The sequence below is a fragment of the Watersipora subatra genome, chromosome 11, assembly GCF_963576615.1.
Source record: "Watersipora subatra chromosome 11, tzWatSuba1.1, whole genome shotgun sequence".
NCBI classification, from domain to species: domain Eukaryota; kingdom Metazoa; phylum Bryozoa; class Gymnolaemata; order Cheilostomatida; family Watersiporidae; genus Watersipora; species Watersipora subatra.
The window spans coordinates 32753529-32768020 of record NC_088718.1 but is presented as its reverse complement, the minus strand read 5'-3'; the positions used below and the strand labels follow the sequence as shown (position 1 = coordinate 32768020).

General features: G+C 31.5%; 1 protein-coding gene across 1 annotated transcript in view; it reads right to left on the bottom strand.

Moving 5' to 3' along the window:
• LOC137408605 (myoblast determination protein 1 homolog) overlaps window positions 1–14492 on the bottom strand; it is a 39608-nt gene that overhangs the window by 14738 nt on the left and 10378 nt on the right. The window contains exons 3-5 of the mRNA XM_068095188.1: window positions 9842–10016; window positions 4414–4566; window positions 1700–1856 (exon numbers count right to left, since the gene is read on the bottom strand). Coding sequence (XP_067951289.1) covers window positions 1700–1856; window positions 4414–4566; window positions 9842–10016 — 485 coding nt within the window. The remainder of the gene's footprint in view (window positions 1–1699; window positions 1857–4413; window positions 4567–9841; window positions 10017–14492) is intronic.

The window sequence follows — 14492 nt, the reverse complement described above, 5'->3', positions numbered from 1 at the left end:
TATATATTTATCGATGGTGACTAAATTATGCGATTGTCAAAAGAGCTTGTTAATTGAATATCTACTGGCAAGCGACTTGGTGTTTTGGCCATGTCGCCAAAAACAGCAAACTGCTGAAATGCTATTGTTAGTATAAGCACGCCTTTGGGGTGTGGATAACATGGCAAAGTCGTGCATCAAACCTTTCTGTGTTTCAGAGAGGCGAGATTTGCGTATACTGTTATTGAACTGAAAATCCTTTTACAAAGGCCTTACCAAATAGAATTTCAGTCATCATGGCTGACTCTTTAAGTGCTGACTCAAAGAGTCTTGCACTTAAAAATTTGAGCTCAGATTGATTCTCACATTTGCTTTAGCAAGGGCCAAGCACCGCATGCGCTTGGAAGGAACAAATGCCAATTTTTTTTCTGGCTGGCAGCGTTTGGGCATGCTAATTTCAGCACCTGTCCAATGACCCGGTTGGCTCTCAACAGCAAGAGGCATTGAGATGGCCCACGTCATATAGCCAGTTGAGCATATTCTTGTAGCTTGAGGTTACCTCTCACTGAAAGGCCCGTAAGTTCTGAAACCCGGATTTGCTCTACCGTAAACCTCAGCTGGCTCTACCTTACTCTACCTCAACCTCAGGGTCAATCAGAGTTTTACTTCGGACAAGAAGCTACTAAAACAGCTGATCATGAAGTTCGTGCCGCCGAAACTTTAGTCCGATTATACAAGTAATGTTAATGAACTCAATCAACACTTATTTTTCCCTTGCTGATTTAATATCATTGTTTGCTTGCTAAAAATCGGTTATCATAAAAAACAGGAAACAAAATAGGAACCATTTTTTGTGAAAAAAGTTTGATTTGATAATTTTTTTAAATCCCTCAGTTTGAATTCTTGTGGTTTTTTCATAAACTATGTACGTATATGTTGAAAACATTTGCACTTCAAAAAATTCAGTTTCGATGCCACGCTTCATACTCTGAATTGTTAACCATGTTTAACTCTTTCGCTACAAAATCAATTCTTTTACTGAGACATAATTACATATTCGACAAAACCTAACATTTGACATTATGTGACAACTTTTGAACCACTCAATCTATACAAAATGTTTTGATATCAGCTTAATCAGCTTTTTACACCAGCTGTTGGCATAAAAAATGCCACAAATGTGTTGAAGAATGAGCTCGGACACTTTTGGCCATTGCCAGCGTATTCTGAGTTATCACTATTATTACAGCTTACGACATTATTACATATAATGAGGACTCTCAACAGTACTACTGTTCAATAAAAAATCACCTAAAGTCTATTGATCTGCAATTAGTGAAACTTCCGTAGCTGTAATGTGTCTGGCATGATTGGTCATTGCTAAGAAAAGATTGCGATAAAAAAGTAAAGTTTTGGCAAAGCGAAACTACCTTCCGAATGAATTATAAACATATTTTCTATTGGTTCAATGCATGCAGATAACTATTTACTTTCATTTGGGTACATATACAAAAATATAGGCCCATTAATTAACTACTCACCAACCAGAAACATTTGTACAAAAGTTTACTGACACCACACCACGCCGCTCTTGACCATATGCTAACACTTTGCTGAGCCACACTACATAGCTCATAGTACGCTATGAGTTATAAAACATTTCTTGATTAAAATAGATAAGCATTGAGCTATAAATACTACTAGTTTGTCTAACTCTTACCTATATACTCTATAGCATTCCTCAATATTTCCACTTTAGGCAATCTCTGTGATGGATTCGCACATGTTCTTCGTTTCAGCTTTTCAAATGCTTCGTTAACCTTTCTCAGGCGTCTGCGTTCTCTCATTGTTGCTGCTTTTCTCCGATCGACAGCGACCTTTACAGACAGAAAGCGATTCGTAGTTAAAAGATTGTGAAACTTTAGGCTTGCACTTTGTAAAAAAAATTTTGTTTGATAATCTATATTTAGATATTCAACCTTACTTCCTGAGTTTGAAATATGAAAAAACATTTAGTAAGCCAAATGCTTGAATTGACAATCAGTATATTTTTTTTTAACTTTTTCAAGAAATTTATAGTCTTTTTTGATATGTTACCTTTGGTCATTTTCCAAAAATTTGCAAAATATTTTGTATTTTTGTTTTAAACCATAACAAAAGATACACTCAAATTAATTTACAATAAAATTTTTTAAGAGGATCATTAGCAAAATTTTGAATAATGTTATAATTTTTTTATCGAGTAGTCTAAAATCATTTTTGTAAAAAAAACGTTTCACATGTGCAGCCACAAAGAATACAAATAAAAGTATTGGCATATGGTGTCATAAACAAAAAACAAACAATTGTACAAGGAAGATTTGAAACTACTTTGTATAAGTATACATCTAATCTAATCTACATCTACATCTTATTATCATAAGTATACATCCTTTGACAATTGTCAAGTATGTACATCCTCTGGTAAGTACAAGATAAAATCATCACCTCTTGGATATCTGGTGCTTGAGAATTGAAGCATTTCATTCGTAAATATTCAGTATATGCTGATTAAAGTAGTTAAGATGGCAAAGAGCATTTTTCTGAGTGTCTAAAAAGGGACACTTTTGACAAACACTATCAAGATTGCCAACAGCAGTAAACATGACTCATCATTTTATGAGTCATGAGTCATATCAGCTGCGTTCAAGCCTGTTAACTGCTACAAGATTTTAGCTAATATTTTAAAATGTAAGGGATCACCTCAATTTGTGTGTCAATACCTTATCACTATCGCACTGATAAATTGAGACATTGTTTTGGCAACTCTCACAGCATGGATGCAATGTGTTGTGGCCATATTGGGGCACAGAAGCAGGCCCTTCATTATATCACAACACGGGGCTAAATCCCTGACCTGCCGCCTGCCAGAGCACTAACCAATGCACCAAGGCTAATCGTTGTTACCGAGGACGCGCTTTCCACAAGTTACCTTTTATAGCACTCTTATTGGTTACGTGACTCAAAACAATAATTGCTGTCCAATTCGAGGGTCAAAGATGTGCAGCTTCATTTAATGTTTTTCAGTAACATCGTACTTTTGCGATAGAGCATAACTCCCTACTATTATGACACTTGTTGATGAATGATGAAGTATTAAACTACAATTATACGCTTTTGATGTTTACGTTTTCAAATTTAAAATCTTTAATTGATAATATAATTGTTTATATAAAAGCTTTCTGGTTGGCCATCACTACTTAATGACTACCTGAAAGCGGAACACGAGCAAACTGGATTGCCAGTAATTATTCTGTAAGTTTCTGATTAACTCATAATCCATAGTTTGCTCTGAATAGTCCACTGATTCAGCTTTTAACTAAATTCACCGATATTGACTAGTTTTACCAGCAGCTTAAGTTACTAGCAACTGCAAGGCTAGTAGTTGCCAAAATGGGAGCGGTATCTAGATTGCCAAAAATCTGTTTTTTCAGATAGTACAACAATTACGATCTCATGCTTAATGGAAGTATAAATAACTGAAAAATAATCACATTTATAGCTTCCATGGCTAAGTATTGCCAAATGATGACAGCATTAAAAAACCACATCAGCAATTTATAATAAAGGAATTTACTTAAATCATATATATTTATCTCTAATAAAAACCTCTTTCAGGCTAAATGTAGATTTTTTTGCTAGATCTCTTTTCGTAGATTTTTTTCAGCTTTAGAATCTGTTGGTTTATCAAGGTGTCGCAATGCTAGAGCAGAATGACTCCTCTCTTAAAACGAGTTTGTAGTATCACACAACATAGAAGTACTCAGTCTCTAGGTGGGATATTTTTATGACTAATAATAAAAGCACTTTATAGACACATCAACATATTCTAATAATGAAATGGTTTTTTTGTTTTCACAACTCTCTGTGTGTTACAAAAACATGAAATGGTAAAAAAACTGATGAGACACGTCCAAGTATAAAACTAACGTCAGTGTTTGTACTGGTTTCGTACCACCCTACTTAGCAATAAGCTCATCCTCTGAGGCTAACTTTGTTATTCACCAAAACACGGTTGCATTTTCAATTTTTTGCCAAAAAACATTTGTGGATGATATACAGCAACATTCCTTTATGATATCATTTTTTAGGGAAAATGTTTACTGGGTATCTTCTATTGTGCCATTTTTTAATACTACACTACTTAACAATAATAGCTTTCTTTTTAACAAAATTGTAGATTCTCAACCTTTCTCGAGCAAGCAATTGTAAATGACGTACAACAAGTTTTCATCATGTTACTATTTTTAGTAAAAAAATTTATTGTTTAACTCTACCATATTAGAAATTGTAAAACGTACTGTTTTCTTTTTTTATGATAATATCTGTTGGTAAAGATATTTATTGAGTATATTATATTATTGTAAATACCATATTAGGAATTGTAAGACATACCGTTTTCTTTTTGCATGCTTTGCATGCCCACAAAAGACACTTGCGACCTTGACCGTGGAAGCCTGGCTCTAAAACATGTTGGTGTGACTCGTCATCGGATCCGAGATCATCAGATGCGATTGACTCAGCTTTGCTGTCATCAGATTTTATTGACTGGAAAAAAATTTAATAGATATTAAAGTAGTGGTCAGAATAGCAATTGGAGAGAGTCTCCAGCATTTAGAGGGTAATTTATTATACTTGCAGCCGGTCAATTTCTTTGAGCTGGCAATTTTAGCTTTCTTTGTTCGTTTGTGAATCCATGTAAAATTAATACTTATTGACAAACATGTTGGCCCTTTCTTTATAGTTTCGTGAGTTTGATTTGTATTATATAAAATTATATTATAAGAAACAATATTATAAGCCTATTAAATAAAATTATATTATATGAAATAATATATTATATAAAAGTATATTATATAAAATTATATTATATGAAACAGTATTATATATGAAATTATATTATACGTAATTATACTATACTGTGTTTTATTTTATTACACAAATTATATCAAGTATACTATATTGAGTTATATTATATCTTATTTTAATATACTATATCATATTGCTATTAACTATACTACATTTCTATATTATAAATCATTGCATAGTATTGTATCATATTATTATATATTATATGATGCTATACTGAATTGCTTGAATTATGTTAAGTTTTTTGAGAAATAGCATTGTACAAGATTACGTAATGACTTGACAAGTTATTTGTGTTTTTATGGTACATATAACAAAATTATCTCCCAGATTTTACAATTTTATTGCATAGTTCTTCATTTTATCTATTTGTACTTGTATGATGTGGCAGTTGGCTTTAAGACTAGATGAAGTGGAAACAAAATATTGTACTTTTTCAACTGTTTGTTACAATTTATTATAGTATTCTATACTGTAGTATATTTTGTGGCATTTTATTACATTATACTATGTTTCATTATTCGACTTCATATTGCATTATTATATTATGTTATTTCAACAAGCTATAGTAAATTACTATATCATTTTATAAAATCAACTTTTTATTTTGGTGTATTATTATGTTACACACCATTGGGGTGTATTGCGTTCTAAAATGTTTTATGGTAGTGCTAAAATTATATGAATTTTGCTTCATCTAAAAAGAATTTTGATTTTACGTCATATTAATAATTCATTACTGAAAATTCCTAAAAAATATATTTTGCGTTACTCCTGCTAGAAATAAAACCTGACTTTAGCACTTATTTAGATGACATCATCAACCTCTACCTTTGATCGATTACTTTTTAGCATAAATGTAAAATTTATGGCATAATCATTTAAATATTTTTTATTAGATAACATGTGAAATTTTTGTCAGTGAAAGTAAAACGGCTGAATTTAAAAATTTCAAAACAAACTGTAACTAATAAGTAACAATAGTACGATAACTGTAAAAATAGAAATAGGAGAGTTAGTAGAAAATACTTAAAATAATTTAAACTTAATTTAAGGTGAGTATTTTTGCTCCTCATCACCAAACCTACACTTTCATTTAGGTCTATATCAGGTAAAGTAACCACAAAGACCTCTCTTGACTTCATTTTTATGAACCTCTTTTTTATCTCACAATAATCTCTTTTTATTGACTTTTTGATTTTTGGTTGACTAATTTTCTACGATAATTATTATTGAATCATTACAGGTTGAGACTATGGAACGCATGAAAATGTGTTTTTTAGCTACAAAAAAGCTCTTCGATTTTGACAAAGTATTTGCTGTCTCACAAAACCACAAAAAGTGTTTAGAGCGTGATTACTCATCTCTGTAGATTGCATGAGCTTGAGGAAAAACAAGTGCATATTTTCTGAACAATACAATTCTACAATTCTAGGGACCGTACCTTGCCATCCCAATATTTAGTTTGGCTACCGTCAGTATTGGAAAGCAGGACTAAACCTAGATACCCAATCAATACACAATGATGTGATGCAAAACTGTTGTAAAGCGTTTCTTTTAGGTGACGTTATGCATTTTGCTTCCTTGTTATATTGCAAGGTTTGATAGCTCAGCAGTGACTCATCTGATATTGCCCTTTAGCCACGAAAGGTGCTGAATGTTTTAATAGCGCACAATCATAAATCTTTCCTGATTCACTTTTTCTTTTATCTGACGCTTTTATGAAATACTTTCAATAGGCCGAACTCAAAAGAGTAATCGTTTTTAGAGTGTTTTCTCACAGTTTGCCATTATACCAAAATTACACATTGAATTGGTTTGACCATTTGAACCCTAACGGCCGGTTTTGTGGTATTCACATGGCTTTGTTTAAAAAAGCTGTTTCTAAAGAATAGCAGAAACCAATCAAATTAACTATTGCACAGGATGTTATATCGGAATTTTCACTTCCATCTGTAACAGTTTCAAATATTTTTACCACCTTCCTTCATTTTAATAACAAATTTTATTAGAACGATGTCGCGAAAAAATAGATACGGCTCGATTGTTGGTAGGTCATAAATGATTGTGACGCAAATAAAAAATTTTATGATGCTAGTAATAATTTTCCAGTATATTTTAAGTCATGAAATGATGATGAACAAGTGCACCATGGATATGATGCCACTGTAAGTGTTTTCACGAGTTTTATAAAATCGAACAAACTTTTATAGTTTTAGCCCGAATAATGGTAAAGTACTGTTTTTTTTCTGTTTGATGAAATTTGCTGTGGGTTGTCCAAATTTTTTACAAGTGTTTTGTCAAACATCATTGTATTATGAGCACATTTAGGTATATTTAATAAAAGTTTTAAAACCTTCTGATCATCTGACAGATTGCCCAGGGTTATTGTCATATATTGACAAAAACGGCCAGGGTTCAAAGAGTTAAAGACGAACTTACACCATTGAAGTTAGGCAAATGAAAATAGTATAAATACAAAACTACCACACCAAACTTCAAATTGATGTAATTTGTGACTTTGTAGACCCAGTTCAAAGATATAATAGTTTGAATAATATCTTTTCTTGGAACCCTCAGATTCAAGTGGAAGCGAAATTATGACGCCCAATAGTTGCACTTTTGCAAGGAGACCGCTAGAACAAAGATACGTAACACTGCCTCTTGAACGCGATAGCTAATATTAACAATGATAGGGACAGGCAGTGGCACAATTAACGGCATAATCTTTGAGTGTATTTTTTTAGCGTTTTAACCGCGATCAAGTTTTGTCGATTTTAATCTTGAAGCATCTTGGCAGTCAAATCACCGCAAACATCAACAACAGTGGCGCATGATGGAAAAATGCTAATTCTTTCTGATAAAATATACTACAATTTTGTGTAAATTCATTTTTAAACGTTTTAATTGGGTGTCATTAAATGAAGAAAGCTTTTAATAAAAATACAGTTCGACTCCAACTTTTGTTCGCAAATGTCTCGGGTACTGAGCCTATCATAATTCAAACAAATAGTTTGAGATTTTTTATACGATCAAAGCCTTATATCATAACCTAAAAATGACACTGCGTGATCAAAATCAAATCTCATTTACCAAAGAATCTTATTTTCTAAGGGATGCAAAAAACCACATACTCAACTTCAACACCAAAAACACATGATTCGCAGCAGTTAAAGTGGGTTCTGACCAACTCCTTCATCACATTAACCTACTAACAATGTGCAACCTTTGTGACTGTTATCATTATGTCGATCAGATACGCTAACAGATGAGCAATTGCTAAACAGAACTGAACTGATAATAACAAACTTTGCAGACTGTCAAAACTTGATCTTTCCTCTAAAATAGCGATATTTTTCACTTTTAATATTTTTAATAATTTTTTAATCCAATTTTTGACATCTATTTTGTATTTTGATAAAAATTGAATCGCAAAATTCAAAAGCCAGATCAGAATTAGCAAACTGTCTATTTAATTTTTTACTTTTATGTTTAAGTGTTTTTATCAAAACTTTCTGTTATTAAAAATATTTTATTGTTGCTCTTTATTATTGCTCTTTGACTCTAAGGCCAATTTTAGCTAACCTTTTACCGCTGAATTCCTTTCATAAGATATATATTATAAATTTTATCGCTGTAGCTGTATGTATTTAGTTTTTAACGATCTTTCGTGGTACAATTTTGCTCCTTTATTGTAAGTTTAAGTTTTTTGCACCGAAATAGCTTTATTGATCTTCTAATGTATCAACCTTGTGTTGATCAATGTTACATCACTGTCAGTAGCTTATTGATCTCTAACTTGGTAGATAAATATCAAACACAAATTTGTTAGGCTGATTGATCTTGTTAAACACTTAAAACCACGGCTTGAGATAATTCGTGGAGTTGTTTTCCCAACAGATCGTATGCCTGACTAAACTCGGGTGCACAGTTTTGTTTTTATGTACCCACAGTTTGAGTTCAATTACAACATTTGGGTCATTTTGTGCCTGATAAGTTTTCAGTATAATTCTGAGGCTTCAAGATGATTGCACCGTTAGTTCTTGAAATGTTGCTAAAATACCGAATGCACTTTTAGCCGACTGAAAATTAAAAACTGGCTGCCGCCAGAAAATTAGTTTGTAATCACACACTGATTGACAACTTTTGTAATGAAGGAACACAATTAGACAAAGCTAGAAAGCTTCTTCTCTTCAGCAAAAAACTTTACACTAAAACTATTTGTTTTTTTATTCATTACAAACATATTATAATATATATTATAATATATATTATAATATATATTATAATATATATTATAATATATATTATATCATCTATTATAATATATATTATAATATATATTATAATATATATTATAATATATAGATTATAGTATATATTATAATACATATATTATAATATATATTATAATATATATATTATAATATATATTATAATATATATATTATAATATATATTATAATATATACATATATTATAGTATATACAAAGTGATAAACCGATAAGTGAATAACCACAAAGCACCACCATCTCCTTTTACATATATTAGATAAGCTGTATTTTATAAGCTAAGCGCTTGTTTGTGTTAAATTTGTTTTAATCATGATTCAGTTTTGTCAATTTTAATATTGAAACAACCTGGTAGTCAAACCACCTCACAAATGCCTGGTAGTCAAACCACCTCACAAATGCCTGGTAGTCAAACCACCTCACAAATGCCTGGTAGTCAAACCACCTCACAAATGACAGAAAACTACCGATACTTTCTGATTAAATCAACTAAAATTTTGCGCAAGTACATTTTCAATGACGTTGCGTTTTTATCCTGTCGAAATAAAGCTCTCTGATTTGTAGATTAAAGTAAATAGAGAGATCCCAAAATAGTAGCTGGTGCCAGAAATGTGTTGATAATAGTGAGACTACATGTTTGAGTTAATAGAGTTGATGATACCTGAGGTGGGCGAGTTAGTATGCTTGGTGCTGTCTTATCTGTTCCAGAGAGGTTACGATCCATGTGCGAAAGATCAACTTGCTGAGGGCTGACTTGATTGACAGTTGCGAGATGCGATTGGGTTAGTGGGGGTGGCGGCCATTTTCCATAATCGCTTATTGGTGGATAGTCGTATCTACAATTACAGTAAAATAGTTATTTGCATTTAATACATAGAACAAACTAGAATCTGGAAAAAATATTTTTCTCAAAATACAACATGCTAAAGATTCCTAGCTGAAGATTAGCTTGGAGAAGGAAATCAGCGCAGAATATAATCTTCAGAAAGTGGTTATCACAAGGTACAATCTTCAGAAAGTGCTTATCACAAGGTATAATCTTCAGAAAGTGCTTATCACAAGGTATAATCTTCAGAAAGTGCTTATCACAGAATACAATCTTCAGAAAGTGCTTATCACAAGGTATAATCTTCAGAAAGTGCTTATCACAAGGTATAATCTTCAGAAAGTGCTTATCACAAGGTATAATCTTCAGAAAGTGCTTATCACAAGGTATAATCTTCAGAAAGTGCTTATCACAAGGTATAATCTTCAGAAAGTGCTTATCACAAGGTATAATCTTCAGAAAGTGCTTCTCACAAGGTATAATCTTCAGAAAGTGCTTATCACAAGGTATAATCTTCAGAAAGTGCTTATCACAAGGCATAATCTTCAGAAAGTGCTTATCACAAGGTATAATCTTCAGAAAGTGCTTATCACAAGGCATAATCTTCAGAAAGTGCTTATCACAAGGTATAATCTTCAGAAAGTGCTTCTCACAAGGTATAATCTGAAGAAGTTGCATAACAAAAGGTATAATCTAATGTCTATAATCTAATCTATAAGGGTATAATAAAGGTATATGATAGAAGGTTCATAGCAGAAAACATTTTCTGTAGAAGTTATATTCCAGGAGATATAACCTGGCGAATTTTTTATAGCACAGCTTATAATCTGTAAAAAGAACAAAATCGCAGTGGTCATACAATTTTGGTTTTGGTAGTTTTTTTTTAGCGAGTTACGCTTTTTTTTACTCAGGTGGCTTTATTGCTGTATCTAATTTACGTTATTCATTTGACACAGATAGCCCTTCTGACTACCACTAGTGGTCGTCTTTAAAAATCAAATCCTAACTTGCTGTTCACAGTTCCGGCAATCTAGCCCATTCAGTCCCCAACTAATCTTCTTGACTAATTATGTCAACTAGAACGCTTAAGCAGTCCTGTGCACAGTGAGAGATCGTCATGTGTAATCACTATGTCCATTATTTGTTCATAATACAGTGTTGACCGAGTAGTGTTGTGGTAGTATGCTTGCTTTTGGACCTGAAGCCCCAGGTTTGATTCCTGTGCATTGCAACCTTTTTCCTAACGCTTTGGACAAGCAGATGGATGGACAGGTCACTCATTATAGTAAAGACTAGCCAAACGCTCTGTGTTGTACCCTGGTGCACCATGAGAAATCTTCAAGCGTAATAAGTAAATTCATACTTGTTCTATAAGTCAAGAAGGTTGTTGATCGGTGCAAATGGTAGAGGTTGGCCCAAAAGGTTAAAAGCCTGAGTTGGAAACCCATTGAAAACAATCTCTTTCCTAATCTTCAAGCTTGGTTTTGAATGAACAGACACAGCTGTTATTATAGTAAAGGTTAACTTGAAAAACGACAAGACAAAGTATTCGCAACCACAAAACCTCTGCATCTCTTTGTACTGCGCAAAAATAGACAGTTCTTATTCAATCAATAATAGGATTGAAAACTTCATGTATAGCCATTCTATAAAAAGAATATTCAACACATCCTTGTTTGTTATCTATTTTCGTTGAGAGTAGTAAATATTGATCAGGTAACTGACAACTTTGACAAGCAACATGACCTTGTTTACTCATAAAGTCACCGAGCTTTGAACAGATAATCGGTTTGGAACGACTACATCCAAATATTAAGCGCATACGTCAGCAGCTTTTCTCACTATCAACAAGTTTTAAATAGCTTCTAGAACTATAATGGGCTGATTATGATTCTGGAGTACAAATATACTGTACCAACAGCAAAGTTTATATACTTAATATACAAATATACTGTATCAACAGCACAGTTTATATACTTAATATACAAGTATACTGTATCAACAGCAAAGTTTATATACTTAATATACAAGTATGCTGTGTCATCAGCAAAGTTTATATACTTAATATACAAGTATACTGTATCATCAGCAAAGTTTATATACTTAATATACAAGTACACTGTATCATCAGCAAAGTTTATATACTTAATATACAAGTATACTGTATCAACAGCAAAGTTTATATACTTAATATACAAATATACTGTATCATCAGCAAAGTTTATATACTTAATATACAAGTACACTGTATCATCAGCGAAGCTTATATACTTAATATACAAATATACTGTATCATCAGCAAAGATTATATACTTGATATACAAATATACTGTATCATTAGCAAAGTTTATATACTTGATATACAAATATACTGTATCATCAGCAAAGTTTATATACTTGATATACAAATATACTGTATCATTAGCAGTCTTTCAATATTTAATAATGGCCATCCGCCTGCTGCTTGCTGGAGAACTGACTTCAATGTACAGTAAACACCCGCACAACAATGAACAATCTATTCAGAAGGCGATTACGTAACAAGGATTTTACATTACAAAAAGCATAAAATTTATGTAAACTGCTTAATTCGCTCAAAAATTATCTCGAACTCAAATCTTTGGCCCATCATAAAGACAAAACCAAACATAAGTTTTTAATTTAATAAATTTATAATAACTCTATATTGTTGGTTTATATTGATAATTTTCCCTTTTTTATCACTTTCATTTGGTTTAGGGTTTATAAATCAATTTTTTCTGTTGAGCTAGGTCTATGCGGCCAAAAAAATGTATATGTCTAAAATTAAAAACATTATTTTCAAGGCGAACTATGAGACTCTCCTTATTCAAATTAAAATTGAGAAATTTCACTGATTTGGTGCTTCACGTAATATGGAAGTTCTTACATAATACAAAGCAAAAATTTAACATAAACTCCTAACATTAAGTGGAATTTACGTCAAAGGAAGTTTACGTTAAGTTACAGGAGTGTCTGCTTTACTAGCCTTCACAGTCAAATACATCTTTTAATGCCAGCTTTTACAGGACTTCTTTTTATGGCTATTTGATTAACCTTTTTACGTCACGCATCTTCATTTTCACCTTTTGACATGAGCAAGCTCAAATTTGCACAATTTTCACATTTATTTTGGATACTGGTCTAAACTGAACAAACTAGTCAACTACCTAGCAAAACTTTGCTGATATCAATTATAATATAATAATATTTTATGTGGCTTATTTGATAATTTAATAGTTACATAGATTTATATTATTTATAGTTTAATATTAGATAATATTTATTTATATTAATAAAAATATGATAACAGTATTATGCTAAAGATATTGCTAAGTAAAAGCAATATTATATTGTTTTTATTATTTATAAAAATTTAAAGTTGTTTAGCAAAAATTATTAGTGGTCAAATTCTAAAAAGTATCTAAAACAATTTTACATTTAGTTTATATACTTCCAGTTTGTATAGCCTCACTAGATCAACTGATCACTGATCAACGCAACTAGCTGCGGCAGATGTTAAAGTAAGATATTGCTGGAAGTTTTGACAGCAGTGGTGGATACTATACATTCTTGAGAAACGAGTAGTGCATATTTATAACATGTGAACTCTGTTACTTTGTCAAGCATATATAGCATTGTATATATATAGCATATATATATATATACAATGCTGTATATCAAGCAATAAGCAATATCTATCAACTGTATCAACAGTTGATAGTATTGTATCAACTGTATCAGTATTGTAGTGTTCTATAGAGAGTGTATCAACTCTCTATAGAAGCTGATACACTCAGCTTTTATGGAGATCTGAGTGTATCAGATCTCCATAGAAGCACTCCATAGAAATTATAAAATTTAAGAAATAAAATTATATAATAAAACAAGTAATATATAATGTAATTCTATGTATAGAGTTAGTTATCGAATAAGTTAAACGAATTTTACTGAAATTGAATTGTGCTACAGTGTTTTATATTGATTTGCTATTGATTGCACAATAAAAAAGATTATACAGCAAATCTATTTTAGTGAAATTTGTTTTGCTTATTCTGATATACAGAACATGTGATATAATTTAATAAAAAAATAAAAGTGAGCACTAATACAAAACTGTGCAAAAAAATTGTAGTAGAAAAAACCGACAAATGCTAAAAGTTAAGTGCAAAAATTTTTTTTAATAGAAAAAAGTGATCTGCAACTTTGTAGAAATTAATTATATCGTTTGTCACAAATGGGATTAAGCTTTTCAAGTTTTGGCATAGCCATTAAACATGGCTGGTTTTAATATTTATCATATGATTAAATGTTATTATAGGATTAAATTAAATTATATGATTAAATTATGATTTTAATGTCATATAGTTAAATGGAGATTTGCATGAGAGCAGGGGCAGCGTGTGATATATTCTGAACAGCGAGTGAACAGAAGTTTTTAATAGCTGCATGTAAACATGGGCATGGC